We start from the raw sequence: 14106 nt of genomic DNA, 5'->3' as shown, positions 1-14106 counted from the left end.
TTAAATTCTCCGAAGATACTATTGACCTAAAATTAGCCGTTTTGGCGTTAATAATGCATTGAATGTTTTTGGTCTTATTTCTGGCTATGGGAAATGATAAAAATCTTTCGTCCGTATTTAATGTCAAATATCTCTTTTGATATTATCCGATTTCAACAATCTATAGCTTGTTCGAAAGGTATTCGTATAAGCTGTCTAAAAACTGCAAAAAACGCCATTTTTACACATTCAAACATTCATATCTTGGAAACTAAACGTCAGAATCAAAAACAAATTAATAGCGTTCTGTCTGGCAGATAGGTCTTTCATTTAAAATTGGTTTGGAAAAGATCGGTTCAGCCATTGCTGAGAAACACGAATGAGAGTTTGTTCGTTACATACACACACAGACACATACACAGACATTGTCCCAAATCGTCGAGCTGAGTCGATTGGTATACAAGACACGGCCCTCCGGACCTAGGAAATAATCTCGAAAGTTTGAGCGAATTCTGTACATTTCTTTTATAAGAAATGTGAAACTATTTTTCATTAGGAAACCCGAAACATATTAAAATTCCAATATTATTCAAAGAAAACACATTAAAAATAAATCAGGGACCCAAATCGCATTAATGGTACATTTTACAAGGTTCACGAGTCGGTTGAGGCTTTCAAGCCATCCAGGGCCAAATTATGGATGTGATTTTGGTGAATACGAAAACAATACGCTTTTCGAAAGAAATTATATCAATGAGCAAAGATTTTGATTTGTGAACAACTATTTTCTAGCGTACGGTTTATCTCCATTGAGCAATTTTCAGTTCACATCAAAATATACCTTTCCTTAATATGACCTGTACTATACTATTCTTGCTGAAACCGTTCTAGTTACAAAGTCGCCTTCTTGTGATTCATATGTATCAGGCACATATCATCATATCATATACCTTGAATTACAAACTCACACGTATTGATGAAAAGCATTCGCAAAATTGAATTGACCAATTCATAACTAAAGTTCAACAAAACAAAAATTAAGTTGTATTTTTGTTTCCATTACGGTGAGAAAAATCACCGGTCACACTTCATGCGCTTACAAGCGTCGAATTGTACGGTGGCGCCAACTATAACATGTTCGGTGTATAAAAAAAGGAAAACATGTGATATGTATGATTTTAACGAGAAATTTTAAAAGGAAATCTTTGTTTTACCGCAGAAGTACAAGTAGCATTAATACCAATAGATGAATTATTGGGTCATACTCCTATAAGAAGCTCAGGGAAATATTATAAATATAAATAAACAATTTCCACTACAATTAGATCTATTTTAAACCAACGGAAAATCAAATGTATTTGTGCTTGCACATCTTATAAAAAATCAATGGATAGGAATAAGAACTCAATGGTTGAAGGAACTGATATTGGAAATAATGCCACCAGTGGTACATACAGGGTGTTTGGTTCATGGTTAAGAACCTCTCGGGGGTGATAGACTGTCATATTTGGAGAAAAAAATTGTTCTACACATACCATCAAATCTCAGCCGTTACAGAGTTATTGAACTTTTTGTGTAAAAAACTTATTTGTCTTAAAATATCTCTAACTTTAAAAGTATACTTTGTATTTTAAATCTTTTAGTTCTATTCGAAAGGTGAGAAAATTTCCTATTGAATGGTGTTCTCATATCTTTTAGTTAATTAGTTTTAATTACCTACTTTGTAAAGTAGTTAAAAGTTAGTGTTTTTGAGGAGGTTTTTGCTAATTTTCTCGAAATAATGAAGTATGATTATAACAATATCCATTATTACATTATTAAAAAGTTGGGTTTTATGACGATTCATAATTTGTTCTTGGACGTCATATTCCTATCTTTTCTCATTTTTTTGTAATTTCATTACTATACTTTTCCTGTAACCGACTTGCAAGTGCTTAAAATACTCTAATCTAAAAAATATGCTTTATATCGTTATTTTTAAGATTTAATTGGAAAGCTGAGAAAATGTCCTATCAGTGTATGTACAAATATTTTTTAGTTAAGTGTACTAAATTATTTTTTACTAACGAAATAACTCAAAATTTGTGATTTTTGGAGAGTTTTTTAATTATTCTAATTATTAATCAACAAAATTTATCGTTACTATTGTTCATATGATGGCCCTTAATGTTTTCTATAACTTTTTATTTGACACTTTGTTTATCTCTCTCTTAATTTGTTGCTATTTAATAGTTAACACAGCATGACCTCACCACAAATGTAGTGGGTTCGAAATCGTTCTTTTTGCATATGAAACGATGTGATAAAAACGATTTTGCGTCGAAACCAAAAGAGATAATTGAATGGAGTCAAAGAAAGAACTGTAGAACTTGCTGAGATGCATTATTTCCATGATAATTATGGTGATGTTTATTATTTACTATTTTAAGAAAATTAACGAAAATGCTAATAATAGCACTGATTTTTAACTAATTTACTTCTAAAAGAATACTAAATTCACTGAACTGAAAGGTATTAATACATTTTTCTCTGTAAAATTTTCCTGGCTTTCGAATAAAAAGAAAAAAAGTACAATAAGTTCCATGCTTTTTCAATTAGAGCTGGTATTTGAGAAAATGAGATAAAAATATCCAAGTTGAATAACCCAAATTCATGAAAATAAGAAAAGGTAAGTGTATCATGTCAAAGAACGAATTATGCAGCTCTTCATGACTAACAATCTAGATTATTAAAATGATGAGGTTAACTATTAGGATTTTCAAGAAATGAACGAAAAATTGATTAAAATTGTTTAATTTTCAATAAATTACTTTGTAAAGGCTACTTAAACTCATTAGCTGAAACATGTGAGGTAACACTCAATGCGAAATTTTCTCACCTTTCCAGTGGACCTAAATTATTTGAAATACAAAGTATACTTTTTGAGTTAGAGGTATTTTAAGACAGATAAGTTTTTAACACAAAAAGTTCAATAACTTTGTAATGGTTGAGATTTGATGGTATGTGTAGAACGATTTTTTTCTCCAAATATGACAGTCAATTACCCCTCGAGATATTCTAAACCATGAACCAAACACCCAAATTGATTAAAATTGTTTAATTTTCAATAAATTACTTTGTAAAGGCTACTTAAACTCATTAGCTGAAACATGTGAGGTAACACTCAATGCGAAATTTTCTCACCTTTCCAGTGGACCTAAATTATTTGAAATACAAAGTATACTTTTTGAGTTAGAGGTATTTTAAGACAGATAAGTTTTTAACACAAAAAGTTCAATAACTTTGTAATGGTTGAGATTTGATGGTATGTGTAGAACGATTTTTTTCTCCAAATATGACAGTCAATCACCCCTCGAGATATTCTAAACCATGAACCAAACACCCTGCATGTTCCACTAGTGAACCACGAGATTTCAAATTGAAAAACAAATTTACTCGCAACTTTGATATTTTTCCAATGAAATTAGAACTCAGAGTTTTTGATTGCTGAAATATTTTACTCCTTAGTAATACACTTTCGATAAAGGGTGCTTTCAGCGCTTTTTTTTCAATTTGGATTATTTGAGAACTGAGTTGGCATGTGATCATCAATTTTTTCATTATTTCTTGACGCTTTTTTCAAAAAGACATCTACAATGAGTGACTCTCATTGCTTACTTTCTCGTATGTTAATAATTCGGTCGCTTTAACATTTATCCCTCAACTCTTTGCATAATATACTACTCGAAATCCGAAATCGAATAAGTGAGAAATGCTATAGTGACGCCATAAAAATCTAAACAGAAAGTAAACAAAGAGAGTCACTCATTGTAGATATGTCGTTTTGATTAAAAGCTCTAGATATCAGTTTTCATTATCTCCTGAATCATCACAAATGCCAGTCCGGTAATCCAAACTTTCCCTAGTTCACCTTTTTAGTCTCTTGAGTACGACTGGAGAATGTGAATAACGTATTCAATTATGGCATTTAGCTCTTCAGTTGTTTGAGATTTGTCGACGTATATGAGAGACTTACATAACCTCATAAATTCGAATGGCATCGAAGCGCAAGAGAAAGCATCTTTCGAACTTATAGTTTCAATAAATCGATAGTTTCAACGGCCGTATAACTTATTACTTCAGCCTGTTGAAATTAAAGGTGTTCCAAACCTTTTGCGGCAACATTTGAAAACAAGCTATATCATTTTTGAAGAAAAACACTGTCACTTTTTAGCAATGGAATTTCTAGGATCTCCTCAGCCCACTCTCCATACCAACAACACAGCTTTGTTTGTTTTTCATAACCATTTAACCGAAAATGATCCTCTTCTGAAAAGGTAATTACGTCACAATTCTAAAACGTTGTTCAAGCGTAGATTTTTTCATGAAGGCTACAACAATTTAAAAAAAAATAAGGATTCCATATTCTCTCAGTTCAGTTCCAATCCCAATTTTTAAAATAAATGCTGCAAAATACCCATTATATAGACTCACGAATTGCAAAAATATAGTAGTGGAACTTTTTTAAAGATTTTTTTTTGGGAATACCTACTTAAGACTACGAGATGGGAGTGGGTCTAAAAATGCAAGATTTTTTTGCATTCTTAGACAAAATGTGATTCAGCAAAAAATTACAAAAAAATCTAAAATTATTTCAAAAATCTAAAATTATTGCTTGCGTTTCGACTACGTCTCTTCAGAACCACAGCACTTGACCAATGCCCCGGGCTGAAATCAGTAGTGACTGGCTCAAATGGCACGTTCCCCATGTTGATTGAAGATTTGTGCCTTGCCATGATTTGTCTTTTCGTCATTTCCCTGATGCGAGGGATTGGGGAAGTGGTAAGGTTAGGGATAAGGAAAATAACGGCATAGAAAACATAGACAATACGGATGTATTCTCCACTCCCAAGGGAATAAAGACACTTCTCGATGAGCGGATATATCAACACCCCCGAGGGGATATTGAGATAACAGAACCACAACACCCCCGAAGAGATACTGTCAATCAAATTCGGCTTAAACGGATTTAGGTTTATGAACTTTCGCCACGACTTTTTGGAAGCCAAAGTTAAGTTTGAACCTAACGACATAGATAATATAAACAATACGAAAGTATGTTTCATTCTCAAGGGAATAAAAGACACCTCGATTTGCGAATATATCAGCACCCCCGAGGGGATATTGTGATAACAGAACGACAACGCCTTCGATGAGATATTGTCATTCAAATTCGGCTTAAGCCGATGGAAGCTTATAAACTATCGTCGTGACATTTGAAAGTCATAGTTCAGTTTATAACTCTTTTTTGCTAGAAATTGCAGAGAACGGTCGTCGATACTGCAAAAATACTGCTGCGCAGAAAGCCGATTCATCACAATTTCAACTAAAAATTAGTTGAGTTTTTGGTTTCGCCTAGTTAATATTTGGGCGAACTAAGTTTTTGTTGAAAACAATAATCCAACGCTGTTGGTTTGATGCTGTCAGTTTCAGTCTGGACACGAACGTTTCAGCCTAGCACAAAACTTGAAAAGCTTACCTGAGCTAAAGCTTGAAACGCTTGTCTCAGCTTGTAACGCTTGTTTTAGTCCAGACACAATTGCATATGCCGTTTTACTACCATTTCAGCCAAGACACAAACGACTGTGATTCAACTAATCTCATTTTTGAATTAAACTGCTTCATAGTAAAAAACAACATAGGATATTTCAAATGTTTTGTTTCGCACACTCACTCCGTATGCCAGTAATTCACACGTAAATATAATATAGAGTTATGTTTCTCATACTGTTATCTTTCTATGAACTGCACTCTTAAATGAGACGAAATAGCCAATGGTATTTGAGAATTGTTGGTACCTAATTGATTGATGATTTCAATTTCAGATGAAAGGTATTTTTGACATTAAAAATGTCTTACTCCACTATCTGGGGCTAGGTGTCATTCTAAAATCTAAACTATCTCCCATGTAACGAAACTATGTAAGGTTTGCACGCTTATAACTCCGATATTACTAGATGGATTTTAATCATTCATACACCAACCGATTCAGAAACACCTAACTTAAATATTGGTAATAATTTAATATCTCCCCAATAAAAGTAGACTTTTGGAAATTGGTAAAATTAAAAAGTTCACGAAAAACGGGAAAATTACTATTCGTGAGGCAGATTTCTCAGACACAGCCGTCAAAAGAGGGCAGCTTAGTGACTCAATGAAAGACGAAAAGTCATAAATAGAAGCGACGCATGTCCGTTTAAATCAGTTGTTGCTCTTGTCTCATACGAACAACATCGTCTCCGGGCGATGCAATAAGCGCTATCGATTTTCGGCAACGTTGGCATTTGCACACACTCGCACCTATGTGACTAAACCATATACGGTTAGTTTATAAATAGAGGTGACGCGTACCCGTTTGAATCAGTTTTTGTTCTTATGTCGAACGGGTAAGATCATGGCTGCAGCGTGTGGGCACTACAATAAGCGGTAGACACTATGCATTTTCGGCAGCGGTGGCCGTGTGCGGATTTTTCGGGTACCAGCACGGTGTCACAGAATGATTTGCAAAGTGGGTGGGCGGGGTGGTTTGGATTTAATTCAATACGGTGTGTGCTGCTTAAGAGTGTTGCGTTTGAATAAAATATATTTATTTTTATGCATGCGTGTGCGTTGTAACTTGTTAATCCATGTTTACGGCGCATTGTAGCTGCCTAGGGTAAAGAGCCTATTGGTTTTCATATGTTTCATATTTTGACGTAGGACTTACGTCTTTCTTTACTATACTGGGTGTCATTTCAAAATTTTCAAAACGGATGCGTTACGTACACTTTGAACTCTAATAACTTTTCTCCTACTCAAGGAATTACTAATTTTGTTTCATAAATCGAAAGGAAAACGTTCAACGCTTGCTATTGATACCTTGTTTGCTATGTAAAACTTGTTTAAAAAGTTCAAAAACTACTTTTAATGCGAATCAACATTAATGCTAAAACCTATAAATATGGGTGTCACAGTTTTTTAGGATGAAAACATAATGGAGAAAGAATTGAATTAGAAAGTTCCATTTAATAACTTGCATTGAGTGTGCGCCTGTCAAGTCTGCTGTACTTTAGCAGTGACACATAAACCAATGTTTATCGAATTAATCTACAAACCCGTAGGTTTTTGCAAATCTTTCTAGAACATTAGTGAATGTGGCAACCCTGCTACTAAGCGAATGCCACGCCAAAACGAATGATGAAAATATTTTCATTTGTCGCACAAAGGGATGGACTACCATCTGCACTAAGAAGTTTATAAAAGAGATCGCATTCCGACATACAATGCTCATTCGATGTGAGCTGCGAAAGGGGAATGTTCGTGTATGTACGCAGCAGAAGCGAATTCGGGCAAGGTTCGAATCGTTAGCAAGGATTCTCGTCTGGTATCACCAAACATAGTTATCTACAAACCGTTCTTTTTAGGATGAAAACATAATGGAGAAAGAATTGAATTAGAAAGTTCCATTTAATAAGTTTGCGCCTGTCAATTCTTGTGTACATTTACCAGTGATTCATATAAGCAAACGTTTATCAAATTAATCTACAAACCCGAAGGTTTTTGCAAGTCCTAGAAAATCAGTGAATGTGGCAATCTCATTCGACATGAAATTTCCAGTAAACATTCATTCAAAAAGTGCATTGGCTCAAATTATCCATGAATGTCATATGATATGCCCAAGTTTAGTCCTACGTCAACACCGCGGTTACGTCCCGGACATTACCCACTCCTAGATTTTTATCAGTAAGGCATCTGACAACGTGCTTCTGTAGTTATTGCACTGTTCAGCAGCGTAGTATTTTATATAGGGGAGTACACTCAGGTTTTATTACGCGGTATTTTTTACGCAAATTTTGAAATTTCCGCGGTTTTCATTTACGCGTTTTTTTTTTAAATTTAGGCGGTTTTCATTTGCACGGCCTGTATCCCCTGCGTAAAAAAAACCTGAGTGTAATTGCATCGGAAACAATCACATTCCCAGCAGAACTTTTTGTTTTCTAATTTCAAACACTTTTGTTTAATTTAAATTTTAAAACAGAACTTACCGTCCCAGCAGCAGTTTAGGCGGGTGTTCTTTTTCGATTCAAATTCAAGCCATGTCTTAATCGTTACTGGACTTAAAATTGTTTTCCCAGTTTATCCAGTCAGAGTATCTGTCCTGCCCTATGTAGTTAAAACACAGTTCTAATTGCGTTTTAAAGTATACAACAAATTGAACGGTTAGGTATACTAATTTAAATTTTAAAATATATCTGTTTGAAATTATGCAACAAACCGCTGTACTGAAGATATAATTATGTCAGTCCTATTACCACATAAAACACCTATATAACATAAAACGCTGCTGAATTGGTTTAATAATACAATGTTTACACTACAGAGTTATAACACGTTTTAATAATTAGCAACAAGAGAAAATGTCACCAAGATAGCATAAAACCCGTTTTAACTGGTAGTGCGAACGTTGCATAACAATGTAATTTATCAAATAATTTCTTTTTTTTCACCACTAATCGATCAAGAAATACTTAACCTTAAGATTGTTTACTTAAGTTCATTAATACATTATTGAAAATTTAAATGGAAAATGAAATTTCATATTTCATGAAGAATCTGTATATTTCCGTTGCTGGGCGTGGGCTTCCTCGTCACGGTTCTAAATATGGAACTTTTCTTTTAAATATATTTTCTGGACAGACCAGCCTATTTTTACTAGATGGATTAGCCATATAATGCCAATCACCTAGTGAGATACTTGATTAATTAATAGATTACCGTTAAAAGACCTTCAATAAATTATGTTTTAATGGGGAGGGTATATAGCAAATTGTAACATAAAAAACAGGCGAGTGAGCAAGAACTTGAGTCGATATGTGTGATAGATAAAATACATTTGCACGCTCTTGAAAAAAGCTACATTTTTAATGTCACCGTGGTCGTGTCCTGTACACAACCCTTTAATTTTTTTTCTATTTAGTTAACCAGCACTAAAAAAATCATACTTATTCCACATCTAGTTTGGAATCTCAAAAGATGAAAAATAATTATCATATTGCATGTTACAAAATTGTTAATAATTGAAATTTGACTATATAATCGACTAAATCCGAAATGGAATGATACTGACAAAATTCAACAATACTTTCAACTTTCAGTATACATGTATTGAAAAAAAAAAATGTCAATCAAAATCTTTCTTTTATTGAAATGATTTTTAAAGAAAAACTAGGTAAAACCAAAATGAGGTCAGTTGAATTTCTGTTGTTTGTGTACTGGTTCAGGTAGTTGCGCCCATGCTAAAACAAGCTTTCTAAGCTGAGACAACTACCTACCTGCATAAGCGTTATGCGTGTATGAACATAGTTGCTGTCGCTACCTTGATGTATTTCAGTAAGGTGTGCATCTTGGCTATTTTGCTGTCATTTCGTATGATGTGCGTCTTGAATCGAAATCAATAATACTTTTCCATAACTATTATTTGAGCATATCGCAAAATTAAGGGAAAATTTAGTTACGTTTTTCATTTGTCTGTTAAAATCAACTAAATGGGAAAACAAGAATTTGTTTTGTTATTTTCTTCATCGAATGGTTTACAGTGATAGTTTTATTTTTTTTTTAAACCGTGATTTTTTAATAATTAGTGACCATCGCTTCACGACGTAGTCTATTTTTCATGGCTTGCGGTGAGCACGATCTCTCGAATTGCTGAACTGAAAGTTATGGAATAGAAGTTAATTTTTAGTATTCTTTACAGATTTAACTCGCCGCGCAAATGGCTCAGAATTAGATCCGCTGGTGCCCTAAGACGATTTCGCTAGATTTTCAAAGCACTGTGCACCCAGTGCATTAACGTAAGTGACGGAAGGTTATCGAAAAGTTTCGTGAAAATGAAAATTCCAGTAATGATGATGATTTTCCCAAACGGTTCGGTTTCGAGAGGTTTATTTGTTCTTTTGCATTAGGGTTAGCGTTAATAATTCAAATCAAGGATACTACTGGGAAGTCACTTTTAAAAAAGTCGATGTCGAAGTAAAGTTTAAATGCGTTGATTGAGGAATTTAGATATTTTATTAACAGAGCATTAGCAATAATTCGTTTGTTTGTCTATTTGATGGGCCATTTTTTCGTTTTTCCATTGATTTGGTTTGAGATTTCTAGCACTGATGTTGTCCTATGCTGATTTGAGCGATTCTCTGAGTCCTGCCACTGTCCCATGTAGTATGTGTTATCAAAAACATCGCGAAACATTAAGTTCTAAATATTCTCAATCGATATAATATCCGAAGAGAGTGATATGAGTTATAAGAAATGTCTAATCACGCTGTTAGGTAGATTAAAGCGTTTTTAAATACTATTGCGATTTTGGTTTGACTAAAATATCACTCGATAGACTCTGATGCGAAGTATAGTTTGATTCTTCATTAGTTATTTTTGATATGAAGATTGACACTATTGTTCATATTTAAATAGTCAACATATATTTGGACTTGATCATCATTTTCATTTCCACTGGTAACATAATCTTAACATATTTGTATGAAAATATGTTACTTTTCAGTTGCGATTGATAGTCCAGTTGAACGATAAAAAGGTATGATTGAGTAATCTTGTTGCGATCTACATTCAACACGTTGACAACAATATGATTTCATTTAGTAATACTAGCATCATTATTGCAACGAAGCGGGAACAAGTTTTACTGTTTTGCTCAATCATAATTATGTTGAAAATCGGTCTAAAATTGCGCTTTTTGGGTTATGAAATAGTTACTGAAACAAAAATTGCTACTTGAAGCTGATTCACTGCCTGTTAAGAAATTTGACTGCTGTAATGTTGAGTCAAATTTTTCAATTAGAATAAAACAGCTTTTACATTCTTCTGTTACAACAATAAAATCGCGATTAAAGCTCAGCAATAAAATTGTGATTAAAATTCAATTGCTTGCCTGGTTGAACAATGCTCCAGTGTTTCCGCGCATCTAATAATATATAAGAAAATTGTATTCTCTTCAATTAACTTGATCCGTAGTCAGGAATCACAGCTTGCCGTGGTCAGGAATCTCATAAGAGTAAGTAAGCGCTATAAACACGTGAGCACTTATGGAACCAAACATCTACTCGAAAACTTCAAACGGGCATTTCTTTATTCTTCCCAAACAATAGCTGAATCGATGAAAAGAGTTGATTATTTTGTGGGTGATTCAAGCACTCTCAAGATTTGCTCTCAAAACTGAATCAGTTTGCCCATCTCGATAGCCCATGCACCTTTTTTATTCTGATTATAGTTTCAGTAAAGGGTAATTATCTTTTTTAATTAGAATATTGCGAATCTTTTCTTAAACCCACATTGCGACTTTTCAGCCATGCGCCACCGGGCCGTGCGTTGAGTTACGCGCCCATTTAGTTTGCATCAGTGCGAGTGAGAAAGCGTTTTGACGTTTGTTTTTGTTTCGATCGCCCTCGTGTGTATCCCATATAGCAAGAACTCGACGAAATGCTAGATTATCTCGAGGTAGACAATAATCTTCGTCGGCTGCATACCAGTTTAGCTATATCGCTCCTCAAGAATGAGCTTCAATTTTATTTAGCATTCCATTTATCGTACTGTTTATTTGTTATTACGGGCGTTCAAGTATCGCCATACACTAATCGCAAAATCACCTAACATGAATTTTTTTTCTTACAGTGTCTCTCCTGTTAGCTTTATTATCGTTGATATTTTTGTTGAAAATTTCGCCCGGAGGCCGGGAACCACCACCACCGACTGTTGGACAGACGGTACTTGAAGACTATGCCATCGTTTATGATGTTACTTTGGCATTATGTGCCCTTTCGTTGTCGCTGAACCTGTGCTGCTTGCTTGTGTGTGCCATTCAGTTCTTATTTGCTGTTAAATTAGTCCGCGCACCTGCAACCACCGGAAGGTAAGTATAACATTTAGTCTGAAATGATACATACTTCAAACTGCCTCAATGGAAGACAAGGGTAGAGAAAGTGCGTCCCTTCTGCAAGCTGCTTTCTAGGGTTAGACGTATTACTTTTTGTGAACCTACCTACACATATAAAAATTTTAACGGACAAGAACACGTTACGAAGCGTCAAACTAAAAAACCTTATCGTCTTGCTTACGACGAACTTCATGTGACATACGGCAATGGTATCCTTTTAACTATTAAATGCTGCCATTGAATAAATGCGCATCGAAACTATGTGTCAACTGTATAAAAGAACATTTCAAATGATCTAATACATTGTTTTTAGGCAATCCTTGGAAGTTTTAATAAGTGTTACGTTCCTCAAAGAGATTGGTTTGCTTTGAAAGTGGTACACCTTGCGGCTTTTTACATTCTCATTTTCGCACTTTTTTATTATTGTATATTTGTATTACAACGAAGACCCGTTTTTATCAACCCCTTGGTGAATTTTAGGCTGATAACACGGGGACATCGACAAAATCGGGACATATATTTTTCTTTCTTTTTAATAAACCGAAGCTCTTAAAATGTGCTTCTTTAATACCTAGATATAGCCTAATAACCCTTTCTTATTATTTAGCTTAAATTTTCCTTAAGGGAGTCTGACAGTGCTAAATTGAAAAAAAATATTTTTTGCATATTTCGGATCTCTAAAATAAGAAAAGTATGTTCACGAAAGGATTTGCTCGAATTCAACTTGGTTCGTCTGCTAGAGCCCATCAAAGTCCCAACTATTAACATTCATATGAGGCTGACAAAATCGGGTCAAAAAGCTGATAAATTCGGGGGTAGACAAAATCGAGGCTGATAAAAAATCGGGTCTTTACTGTATTATGTATGAGAAATCGAAGCAAATAATATTGGGATTTTTAATGCGAAAAAAGGATATGAAATATCATACTGTGGGCTGCTTGGGCTGTTACGGTAGTTATGATATCAATTAATAACAAAAACTACAAGGGGCAGCCCTATGGGGTTGCACCAACTGTAGACGTAGGACTACACTACCTAATGTAAAATATTTATTTTCTTTGTACATTTAGAGTAATAATAAATCAAATATATTTCTTACGTATAGTTTAAGCACAACCAATCAACATCGTATATTATATACTGAACTAATTGGTTATCAGGTCATTTCATTTGTAGTGGATGATGGAATCCGATTAAACTTATTTGAGAACATCTGAAGAAAGAAGACAGAAAACCGTGATTTAACCATTATCTGGAATTGTTTTAAATTTTTATAGAACAATATCAGCTTTGAAAAATATGTATCAAGCATCACAGTGTACACCTGGCCACGTCCTTACAATCGCCGAGGAAGGGAAGGAATGTTAGTTCAATATCTACCAGCGAAAGTGCAGGGAACCCATACTATATTCATAGATGTTTCAGGAATAAGAGTTTGTGTTAGTAGGGCAGGTTAATTATCAGGAATTTATTCAACCACATTTCGTAGGAAATACAGTGTAAAATGGATGTAACTTACCTTTTGTCCATTAATTTATGGGAAACCTAAAATCAATGCATAAAATGGTTGTGAAAATGAAAATATCTGATGCACAAAATTTCGTAAGCTCAAACAAAAAAAATCTACGTTGTTTCGCATATTTCTGCGGATCTTCTGATAGACAACACTTCTTTTACACCTGTGGTAACGTTTTGTTACATATGGAATTATTAGCACTAATTCCATCAATAAAATTCAATTAAATATGTTGCTTTCTTTTAAGCCGATATTTTTCTCAACTATACACCCTGTAGCATAACGTCTCGTGAAATGTACATAAAAGGGACGTCGCAATTCATATATACATACAATACGTCGCGATGTTCGTGTACGTCAAATATAATAATCATTTGTTCTACTTCTAGAGTAGAACCTCTAGCAGAACTCAGTCACTTTGAACCTACCCTAATTGAACGCGAGAACGCTTTCCGCTACTGGCGAACTGAGCAAGACGTGTAAAAATTTAGTGGGGAATTGTGCATAAGTTAAAACGCAACATTTTACTACCGAAAGGCACTCCAGTATCAAACTTTTTTCCGATTTTTGTCACCGCATGATCGAAAATCTACAAGACATGAGTCAATTGAGATTCGCTATCACTACAAGCGAACGGAGCAAACTA

General features: G+C 34.2%; 1 protein-coding gene across 4 annotated transcripts in view; it reads left to right on the top strand.

The window, feature by feature from the left end:
• Positions 1-14106, top strand: part of LOC131683355 (uncharacterized) — a 67588-nt gene that overhangs the window by 47365 nt on the left and 6117 nt on the right. For all 4 annotated transcript variants that reach the window (XM_058965267.1, XM_058965266.1, XM_058965265.1 and 1 more), the window contains one exon: positions 11683-11920. In XM_058965267.1, coding sequence (XP_058821250.1) covers positions 11683-11920 — 238 coding nt within the window. The remainder of the gene's footprint in view (positions 1-11682; positions 11921-14106) is intronic.

Source organism: Topomyia yanbarensis, chromosome 2 (assembly GCF_030247195.1).
Source record: "Topomyia yanbarensis strain Yona2022 chromosome 2, ASM3024719v1, whole genome shotgun sequence".
Classification (NCBI taxonomy): Eukaryota; Metazoa; Arthropoda; class Insecta; order Diptera; family Culicidae; genus Topomyia; species Topomyia yanbarensis.
This window is presented reverse-complemented; position numbering and strand designations above follow the sequence as displayed.